The sequence below is a fragment of the Triticum dicoccoides genome, chromosome 5A (assembly GCF_002162155.2).
Source record: "Triticum dicoccoides isolate Atlit2015 ecotype Zavitan chromosome 5A, WEW_v2.0, whole genome shotgun sequence".
In the NCBI taxonomy this organism is placed as follows: Eukaryota; Viridiplantae; Streptophyta; class Magnoliopsida; order Poales; family Poaceae; genus Triticum; species Triticum dicoccoides.
The window spans coordinates 424,526,425-424,537,682 of record NC_041388.1 but is presented as its reverse complement, the minus strand read 5'-3'; the positions used below and the strand labels follow the sequence as shown (position 1 = coordinate 424,537,682).

Genomic DNA, 11,258 nt, shown 5'->3' with positions numbered 1-11,258 from the left:
AATAGTAACCTTTGCCCGATGCCTTGGCCTGTGCTTGCCCCCTTTGCATCAAAGGGGAAACAAGGACACTGCGCAGGCCGGCGTCCGCCTGGTCTCGATCGTCATGACTTGCGTCACGGGCTCCTCGCGAGGTACCCCTGCCTTAATCTCTCTGCCTCCTCGCGAGCCTGCCTGATGAGGCTGCCTCTGAGGAAGCTTCCGGTCGTCCGCCCCGCGAGGCTTGGCCCCTCGCGAGGGTCTTGAGCTTGAGCTGATGAAGATGGGCCGTGCTGGGCCCCCACTTGAGCCACGTCGCAGGCCGCAAGCAGGCAAGTCTGGGGACCCCCGTTCCCAGAACGCCGACAGTGAGCCAGACTGCTGGCCATAATCTATGAGATTGGGTGATCTCTAGGAAGCTCATGAGAAGGTAAGGACTATGACTAATAAGCTCCACCTGTGGGGGTTTAGCCTTCGACAGCCATGTATCAGCTGACAATAGATGAAACTTCTGCACGCCAAACTGACAATTCAAGGCATAGTCCGTTGTTCAGTTGTGAAGAAGTCTAATCCTATTGCTCTAGGTGAAAGTTCAACTTAACAGTCTCCACTGGAAATCCTGGTATATCAAACATTGTTTGAAACAATTGACAAACTTATGTGCCTCGAGATCTGGTGGGGGTTGATGGATTATGGATGGGCTTAGGCTCATATAAGACAATAATCCCTGGTTAATCTCAAAGCCCATGAATGTGCACGACAAGTGATGGGAAGTTTAGTACCATACTGCTATACTAAGAAGAATGACACCTCTTTATAAGGGCCGCTCTACCACTTGCATTGGGAGCTTAGGCATATGAGCTATACACACACGCTCCTCCTCCGCCGCCCGCCTCGCCTCGTCACGATGAGCACACACGCTGCGGGTTGCGGGAATGAGCCGAGCCGAAGCTTATTTTTGCCGGTCAGGAATGGTTAATTAACGAGTCGCTTACGGAGTGCTCACATGCTTAGGTATCGGTATGAGATGCATGCCGTATTTGTCATGTTTACTGCTTACTCGTGGATTAGATTAGTCAAAAAAGTGCTCATATTTTCAACTACTTCAGATTGGTAAATGGGAGAAGCTCAATGATTCCAACTATACTTTGTCAGAAAATGCATTTGGGTCCTCGAAAATAAATGCATTTGGGAAGCAGAGAAAGTATACATAGGCCAGGAACTTGCCACTATCTGGTTTCTGAGCTCCAAATGCTACAGTCTTGACCTGAGTTTAGCGTTTCCCGGTATCTGCAGCGCTTCATAATGGCCGCAGCCATGATAGAGGACTCGGATTGGGTTTTCTTTCCCGTACTCCTGGCCATACTCCGCGATCGCTATCAAACCACCCGCTGCTTCTTCACGCATGTAAACGGTGATCGGCATCCTGAAAACAAAATGATGTTTATTCTTACTGCTCTGGTACTACTTCATTGTGGCAAAGAAGAGCCGAATTTGTAAACTCAAACCTACAAATACAATGCCCACTAGCTATGTCCTTTGGACGAAGTAATAGATGCTCGTTGATGTGATAGAATTTCCCCTTGTTTTTTTGCTTTTTGTTTTTTGCATAATGGAGTGAAGACACAAAACCAGAGTCACAACATCTTGGAGTGCATATCAAGGAAACAAAATATTATTACAAGAAGAAACAAGGTCAAGAAAATTGTACCAAATGAGAATTACTGATAAAAGTTAAAACTGCAACAACTTATTGCAAGTGCTCTATACTTCAGTTAAATGGCAAACAATTCAAAAATATTCTGAGAATATGGCTAATACTACTATACTAGGATCCTTTAAAATGCCTGTTGCAAGAGAAAAATAGCCCAATTACTCACCGAAGAATGTGAGAAGCCATGAGCAATTCTGGCTCACGTCCCCACACATGTGGCTTCCTAATCTGAGAGACATATGTATCGAAATCGCCCTTAATAAACCTGCAAATTGATGTTACAACAAAGGGTAAGCATGTGTAGCACAACATTGCTGTGAAGAAAGAACAACAGCGGGATAAGGAACTAACCATTCAGTCTGTCCGTCTCTTGATAAACTCAGCAGCAACCTAACAATAGAAAAGTTATGCACAAATTTCAGACAGGACTAACCAAGAAAAAAATCTTCAGTGTTCAGAACAACATTCATCAAAATCATGACCTCGGTTTTACATTACAAACATACCAATGCTCTTAAATCATCAGCGAGTTTTCTCTGAAGATTCTCATTAAGTATGGGTTTCCCTGACCTAACGCACTCACCATGAGCCACAGAACGGAACAAGCATCTACCATCCCCAGGAATGCCTGCGGGTCTCGTGTGAGACAGTCACAAACGTCCGGACAATGTTATGCTTTGACTACATACATACAAAGCATAATAATGTATATAGAAAGAAAATGTTCCACACACTCACCGGTGACAGAATACTCTGTGTAAACTTTCTTCCCATGAGCACAGCTAGTGGATGATTCAGAAGTGTGGGTGGTATCGATGCCATCATCCACCGGACCAACAACATTTGCTATCCCAGAAACTGCGAAACTCAAGGAAAGCCCAGCGCCTGTACCTCCTATTTTTTGTGCTAAACTTGTCGTCGTTCTCGACTTCCAGCTGATACTAGAAAACTTGTGATGTGAGGTCATATTAGTCTTAGCATTTAGGATATGACCTCTCGCTGATAATCCACCTCGAGACCGTCGCTGGAAGCAGGCAAAGCATGTCGCATTTTGCAGACAAGAAGATGTTCTGTTCTTGGGAGAAAAGCTAACTAAACCCATTTTTGTTTGATAACTGACTGCATGTGAGCGAGAATGCTTCCATAAGGACATGCTCTGTGACAATCCTCCTTGTGCGTAACTGACTAGGCTCAGAACACATGGTATAAGTGCAGCGTTGCAAACATATAGCAGGCGTGTAATGCAGCAGCATCTGCTTCCAGTAGCACCAAGTATAAACTGAAAAACATGGTCAGAGGACTAGGTAAGAATTAGTGGAACATCGGACGATTGATTTCATCTCAAATAAAAACAAGATAGCACACTGAAGTGAAGTAGATGACCCTAGGCCTGAAAATAATGTTATGCATCATGTGACGGTAGCATCATTTTGAGAAGACCAGTGCATGATTCAGAAGTGCTACTAAAGGATTTGCAATGTTGGTGTAAAAAAAACTCAACCAGGAGATTGCAAGCATAGAGGCTAATGACTACATCGACCTCTAGTGAATTATCACTCTTTTGAACTCTGAGAAAACAAAGAAAGGTCCCTGTGTGAATATATGAAATTACTAGTTCGAACATAGTGAGGACACACTTGCCAGAATATGCTCTAGAGAAACCGCATTCACAATTCAAGCTAAACATGTGAGCTTCCCAGAATATGGTACTACAACTGCATTCCCCTCCCATATCATGAACATTTCAAGCACGAATTAGACAGCGGAGGGACCGGCAGATTCGCACCTTCGGAACGGAGCGAGCGAATCCGGCAGCGGCAGGGGAGATGCGAGGATGGGGCTGCGGCGGGGACGTGGGTAGCAGGGCAAGCCGGAGAAGCTCAGGCTCCGCAGAGGCAGGCAGAGGTGGAAGGGATTGGTCTACTCTCGCCGGATGGAGCCGAGATGGAGGAGGCGACGATGACCGGGGGCTCTTGACGGGCCCATCGCGAATGGGCCGTACCGTGCGAATTTTATTATTGTTAGGATAGTGGGCCACAATATACATACAGCCGCATGTACGGATGCACCCCCTGGAAAAAAAAAACCACGCAAACAGAGTTTCGCTTTTGCTAAAAAAACGTAAACAGAGTTTCGTAGGGGTTTGGACTTTGGTTTAGCACCGCGTTTTGCTCTTCGCGTGGACAGTGGACGGTCGTGAGATTAAATAAAACTGGAAAGCAAACGCGAATCAACCTGTGGTTGAGTTGGTTAGGTGGACAGTGGTATCTCCAACCTATCAGGGTTTTAAATTCTGGTGCTCACATTATTCCTGGATTTATTTCAGAATTTCCGGCGATATGCTTTCAGTGGGAGGAGACGTTCTCGTCGACGACGAGGCGTCTACGGTAACTTCGTAAATCTCAAGATGATATGCCGGCTCAGTCTCTCGAAGGTGCTCATAGAGATAGGGTGTGCGTGTGCGCGTTCATAGGGATGAGTGTATGCGCGTGTATATGAGCGCTTGTGTCTGTACTGATGCTCAAAAAAAAAACTGGAAAGCAAACAAATCTGAGAGACGGCCCTGGTTTCTCGAGCCGACCCAACCCCAGGAGGCCAGGACCAGGAGGTATCGGCGTATCGCCCCCGTCGCCGTGGTATCATGGGGCTGTTGGCGCTCAAGCGGCTCATGTCCATGCGGCGGCAGAAGCTGCTGACCGCTGAGTATGCATGGCATGACACCCTGGCTGGATTTTTTGATGTCAACTCACGCTGCTAATATCTGCACTATGTTTTTGTTCGTGGGTGATGTGCTGCTGCAGGTACGTCGACTGCTACGGTGTCCGTGGCCAAAAGAACAATACTCAAATTTAAACTAAAACCACGATACTTATTTTTGGAACGGGGCAGTGGGAGTACTTGTAGGACGACGCTATACTCCCATTTCTGAATATCTAGATCAGGTTCGGGTGGACCATGGACCAGAAACTCCCATCTCTGAATTTCTGCATCGTACGATCTAAACTGAATTTCGGCACTATACTGGTCAAAAAGATGAAATGTGCATCAAATAAGATCATGGAAGCTGCAGTTCGATATAAACTGAATTTCTGGACATCATTCCGTTACACCACACTACAGAGAAAAATCTGTCACGCTAAACATACACACTGAATTTGTGGACTGTATACCTGATCAAAAGTGCAAGGTGTCTCTCTGGGAGTCTAGTAAAAAAAGGTGCATCAAATACATCAAGGAAAGCTGCAGTCAAATAAAAGCCACACCAAATTGGTGAAACGAATTTTGCCTCCGTTTCAAAAAAGAAAAATCGATGAAAGGAACACACTGGTTTTTCTTATCTATGATAGCAGACAGCAGGGCACACACATTGGTTTTCTTATCTACCATTCTTGTTGCTCCATTATGCTCCCTCACCTACACAAGTATGCAAAACGTCAAGATGGTGCAAACCTTTGGAGGTTTGAAAGCAGACTGGTCTATGCTCCACGAGCTATGATTGCCATTACAAATATGTATTATCATATCATCTTTTTTGTACAAGCAGACATGATGATTTAGGCCCTGTTCGGTAATCACTCGCTCCCGGAATCCGCGGAGTGGGGAAACAGCAGCTCCTCCGATTTAAACTACAGCTCCGCCAACTCCGCTCCCGGAGTTGTGGAGCGGAGCAGTACCGAACAGGGCCTTAGTTTAGAAAAGGTTTTACCTAATTCTGAATTGGTGCTAGAAGAGAAAAAAACAATAAGGCTAATTAAGCTGGATGGAGCGATACCGATGAACCCTAAGAGTTGTTAGCATGGAGAAGAGAACCTAAAAAGGAACAGGAGGATGCTTGGCCGTTCTTACCCTGGGGTTTAGGGGGAGAAGTAGAGGTCGGCGGCGAGGCCACGTTGTTGGTGTTGGGCGGAGAAGAGGATGGCGGTGGGGTGGAGGTGGAGGACGCCGAGGGAGAGGCGTCACCAGCTTTAAGTCAAGTCAATCAATGTTCAGAAAGAAATTCATAAAATATGACCATTGTTGTGCATATAATGATGGACTACTTCTCTGTTTACCTGATGATGACGCTGACGCTGATCTATCTTGGTGAAAATCCAAGGCGTATAACACCTCAAGATCGAAAGCAGTAGGATTGCTGGTAAGCTCGACCCTGTTTAGCGCGGTATCCCCAACCCCCTTGTGGATCATGAGCAGCCAGACGAAGGTGAGCAGCTCCCCTCCCCTGGCGAGCTGCGCCGCGTGCTTCTCCGGTCGGGACTTGCCGGCGGCGTACATGATGATCCTCGCCCACATGTCCCTGATTTCCTCTAGTGTTTCTTTAAACAAATTAGGCTGCATGTTCTCACCCACACGAGCATCTCTCAGCTCCCGCAGGATGGCCGTCTTGTCGCCGCCTATGGGTCTCACACGCTTATGTGCGCTTTCGAGCAGCTCCCCGGGACTAGAACCAATGACCTGCAACATGGAAGTTGCATGTATTGCAACAATGTACATCATGTAGTTGGATAGTTTCCGGCAGTGGCGGACCAAAACGCCTGTTTCGGCATCATCCATGTTGATTCTCGTAGACACTGAAACAATGCTGAGCTGCACCTCCGTCAGCAAGTGCAACTGGAGCACCAGATCGTTGAAATCCGCGGCGTCGCCTGATAGTTGCCGCTTCAGGAACGGACCGAGGTGTCGCCACTGTGGCTGGGGGAAAGAGAAGGCATACGAGTCAATCACCTTTATGAAACTCTCTGTGATCTGCTTGTCCACCACCTCGGACTTGGTGTCTAGCAGCTTGCTCAGCCAAAACAACTTTCCGGCCCCTCCAGCGCCAACTGCCTTCGCTATCTTCCTGATCATGCACATCGCCTGTCCCGACATGCTACTTGGTGTTTCACAGCCAATGTAGCTCAGAAAACTGTACTGCCCCATGCTGTTGGACCACAGTGTCTTCTCCTCCGGCCACCCGATGATATTGCTGGAGAGAAGAATCCAAGACATGCGGGCGAGCCAACGACACTTGTTGGCCTTCAACCATGCCCATGTCCAAGGTGACACCATGACCATCATAAACATTGCAAAAACTTCCAGGGAAAAACCTCCGATAAACAATGCGTATGTGATTACAACGTCGGCTATGTTATATTGTCGCTTGTTGCTAATTGCGAAGAGCACCATGGCAACCGTGGCCGATACTTGGGATATGCATCGGAGTATAATGCCACTTCTTGTCCGAAGCACTGCAGCCTTAGTGTATAGATCATAATACATGATTCCAAGTTCAACATTGATCAACTTGACAACCTGGCCTTCATCAAATTTGTCTTCTCGAGCAATGTCTTTTTCTATCTGGTATAGTGTGCGCCCAGCGAATAGATGTCGGATGACGGGCGCACAATCCAAAGCGTAACAAACAATCCTAGGGTAGATAGCATCCTCATGATCTAGTGCCGTGTCTGTATACTTGTTTTCTTTCCTATCGGAATCCTTGTTATCCCCGTACATGAGAGCCAGTGTCCTCTCCACATACTTGATGACTCCAGCAACAAATATAAAGATGCCTGGGAGAAGAAGTTGCATGTTGCGCAAACCAGTCGACTTCCAGAAAACATACAAGGCCAGGACCACTTGGGCTGTCAAATTATACATCTGCCTTAGCCACAAACTGTTGTCCTCTATGGCGAATGTAGTGATGGTGTCTTGTCCGCCGAGATGAATGAGGAGAAAAGGCGCCCACAAGAAGGACAGCGGGTGGGTTTCCCTTATTGTGCCCCTTTCCGTGGTGGATTCCCTTTGTCGTGACATAAAGCCAAGGGCAAAAACTGCCACCAAGTCTGCCGCTAAATAAGCTACCCAAATGGCGCCTCTAAGAAAACCGTTGGTGCCACGTAGCCGAAGGCTCCCAGTAAAGAAGAGGAATGTTTGTAGCATGAAGCTGGAAAGCACAAGCAGCTGAATCTCCCATTCACTAAATAGTTTTAGCATGCTCTCCATTATTTTACAGATTTCCTGTATCACCAACTTGGCAGTAAGAATAAATTGTCAACAAAAGAATATCATAATAATACGAAAAATAAGCTAGAATATAATGTTGTGCCTTCTTGAAAATAAAACCGCATGATCCATACACCCCAGCCCACCCCAAAGCTAGAACCGTATGGAACTTTGGGATTTGCATGCATCAATACTCTCATCCAAAAATAAATGTGTAACTATAAAATAACTCATTCCATACATTGAAAATATGATATTTTGGACATATCTATAGTTAATATAGGTTGCAATATCTACCAACATTCTAACTTACTTTAGTTAAGTGTGTACCATAAGTTTAAGTATTAAATAAGTAAAATGTGTAATCATTTAAAAAAAAGGGCAGCCCGGTGAATGTAGCTCCCGCTTGCGCAGGGTCAGACCACTTTGGATCTATAGTACGCAGCCTTTCCCTACATTTCTGTAAGAGGCCGTTTCCAGGACTTGAACCCGTGATCTCATGGTCACAAGGCAACAGCTTTACCACTGCGCCAAGGCTCCCCTTCAAAAATTGACAAACAATTTATACTCATGATACTTTACACTGTTGATAACAAAAGTATAAAAAAAGGCCAAGGCAAAGAAAATTACGGCAGTGCCATGTAAATACGAATGCAACAACTATTATGAAGATATAGTGGAAATGGCCCAAAATGGATGTAGCATGTATTTTATTAGGTGCATACAAAGTCATTTACAAAGCAGGAGGCTAAAAATCATAGTGACAAAGCAGGAGGCTGAAAACATTTTTTTTACCATAACCAGCAGGAGTTCTGCCATTTTCATTAAGTAGAGGGAAAACTTACATCAGCTAGAGAGCTTAAAAAAGAATAAGAAGAAAGTAAAAAAACGAGAGGCAGAAAATGCCATACTCGACGACAAACACATTAGGCAACTACTCACTCCAGATAGCCCTTAGAGCCTGCACATAATCTCCGTCATCCCTGTGATCATCGGCACAATGGCCTCTTTGCCCTAAAAAACTCGTTGATGGTGTTACAACCCAGGGGAGCCTCAAGACACCGCAAGTTGGCCCATCAAGCCGATCTGAGACCCCCCACGATGCTATAGGGTCCCAGGCCTCAGCCTGGTCTATGGGCCCTCTAGAAGGAAGGAACCGACATCCTTGCCGTGCAAGAGAAGGAGGCCAGGTCACCAGAAAATTCTCCGACTTTCTTAGAACCGACTAGGACTTTGTAACCCTAGGCCCTCGACATCCTTTATGAGTCGAGGTCGGGCTAGTCGATAGACACATTACCCTGAGATCTACCTTGTACTCTGTACACCCCATCCAATCAATACAGTAAGAGCAGGAGTAAGGTTTTACCTCCAGAGAGAGGGCCTGAACATGGGTAAATTTGTCTCATGTTTCCCCTTTGAGCATTCCGGCATGTGGCACCCTATCGAGGGGATTGCCAGAATTCACACCAACAGTGGCACGCCAGGTAGGGGGTGGTGCACCAGGCACGTGTCGTGCTTTCCCTAATCAAGATCCAGACAAGATCGCACATCAACCGCGATCTCTTTGCTCCCCGATAGATCTTCGCCTTTAGGGACAATGAACATCATAACAAATTCAGAAGGCGAAGTTGTCAACACCTACAATCCAAGCCAGGTTCTCTTCTTTGGGAACCTGGAATTCATTGTCGATTCATACCGAGAGCTTCACCTCTGTAGCCCGGCACATTGCCAAACACATGAGCTGGAGCTGATTTTCATCAACCCACCCACCTCCCATTTCGTCGCCAACGTGGAGTCGCTTCACGACGTCCTCGGAGAGCATGATGTGGAGGAAGAGGAGAGCAATGAAAGCTGCCCAGAGGCCATCCCGGTTCGTCCATGGCCTTGGCAGACAACTGCTTCTTACATGGTTGACAACCACGTCGGTGGCAGGGACAACACCAATGCCGAGGACTTCGACGACGATGATGCCCTAGGTGAGGATGACCCAGCTCTACTCACAACTCCCGTGAAGGGTACCGACGAGCCTTCCAAGAAATTCGATTCAAGAGAACTCATCTACGCGGAAGGTCTTTTAAGTGCAAGTTGTACCCGCACAGAAATTTTGCGCCCTCAACTACACCAGGATGCCTCCTGCATTAGCATCACAACTTCTCTCACCACGGACAGCTCGCTAGTCTTCTTGCATCAGCCACGCCTAATTGGCCTCACATCCCTCACGGTCAGGTAAGAAACCCACCAAAATTGTCTAATAACGACAAATGGTGCAGATGCACTTCGCCACTTGCTACGATCAGAGAAAATAAGAGTGACATTTGCAAAGAGTACTTTTTAATTAGTGATCTGGGGAAAGTGCTGTTAGCATCAAGCATGAGCCATGCTACCGAATCACAGCACCTGGCCAGCCTAACGAACGTGTCAGGCACTCTAGCCAGGCTAATGATCATGCAAGATGCTTTTTTTGCGGAGTGGTCATGCAAGATGCTACATGCTAGGCCATTGTTTGCTTTCCAGGCGGGTCATTTTTTCCCCGGGTCTCCAACCAAACAAGTGTCCCCACCTCCCTCCTCGCATTCAGTGGTTATATCTTGGTCAGGTCTCGGTTGATCGGCTCCCTTTCAAAATGTAGGTGGCGTAGTGGGGATAGACTTTGTTGGGGTGGTGAGTCGCAACCCTAGCCGTCACCACCACAACTTCCCTACACGCGCCGCCTTTGTCCCGCTCCTCTTCCTCGTTTGCTGGCCTCGTCAACGGCAATAGGTGTGGGGACACGTCCGTCTCATTTCCCGCTTAGTTTTTTGTTTCCTTGGCGACATCGATGAGGTGGTGGCAGCGATGGCGTGTTGGAATAAGGTCTTCTAGTCTCATCCCTCGATGACATTTGATCCGACGTCTACAAAGGGCCTGTGAGAATTTGTGTCCCCATATATGTTGATTTCCTTCAGATCTTGGCAGTTGGCGTGTCTTTCAAGGAGAGATATTTGACTGGCTATTGGTGCGGCGAGTCCAACATCTTCTTTCATGTTGTTTTGTGGTATGGTTCGCTTTCTTCAACCCTCTGAACTGATGGTGATGGACCGCAAGCTTGTTCTACGTGGGGTGATGCTCTAGCATGATGCTGCTTCAGCAATTTATAAATCTTGTCCTAAGGTGTGAGTGGCTATTGCGGTCTTCAAAGCCTGGTATTGCGAGGGCGTTTACAGGTGTCCCTTTCCTTTACTATTGGTTCAGTGCAATTTTCAATCTTTGGCGGGAGGCGTACAACCGAGGAAGAATAAGCCTTCGATGTAATTTTATTTTTTACTAGTCTTTCAACGTCTAGTTGTCTGTCCATTGAATTGATTTTTGTTGTCTTCGATAGTATTAATAATCGGACCTAAGATGCCCTTTTCATGTCTTTATTTAAAAAGATATTGTAGGTGGCATACCTCTTGTGCCCGAGGTAGTTTCTTTGGTGATGGTCGAAGAGTATGCTGGCAAGGTTCATGCAGTTAGGGTGATCTCGGCTTTGCAATGCCCTTCGTTGGCATATATGATGAGGTGATATGTGTGCGTGTTGAGAGAATTGAGATAGGAGGATCAACTATTT

The 11,258-nt window shown here is 46.6% G+C and overlaps 1 protein-coding gene and 1 pseudogene across 1 annotated transcript; both read right to left on the bottom strand.

Moving 5' to 3' along the window:
• Window positions 1-1,108: 1,108 nt before the first annotated feature.
• On the bottom strand, window positions 1,109-2,965 carry LOC119297525 (annotated as a pseudogene).
• A 1,808-nt stretch (window positions 2,966-4,773) lies between these two features.
• LOC119302027 lies at window positions 4,774-11,197 on the bottom strand. Its single transcript, XM_037579037.1, has 4 exons — window positions 11,098-11,197; window positions 5,743-7,684; window positions 5,537-5,653; window positions 4,774-5,104 (listed from the first exon to the last, which is right to left on the bottom strand). Exons 2-4 carry the CDS (start codon window positions 7,667-7,669, stop codon window positions 5,091-5,093), a joined length of 2,058 nt encoding a protein of 685 aa, XP_037434934.1. The 5' UTR covers window positions 7,670-7,684; window positions 11,098-11,197; the 3' UTR covers window positions 4,774-5,090.
• Window positions 11,198-11,258: the final 61 nt, after the last annotated feature.

What these genes read in the sequence shown, in the direction of transcription:
- LOC119302027 (XM_037579037.1), bottom strand. Translation starts at nt 7,669, where the DNA reads ATGGAGAGCATGCTAAAACTATTTAGTGAATGGGAGATTCAGCTGCTT. An exon ending in AGCGTCAGCGTCATCATCAG is followed by an intron (nt 5,654 to 5,742) that starts GTAAACAGAGAA and finishes CTTGACTTAAAG; the next exon opens with CTGGTGACGCCTCTCCCTCG.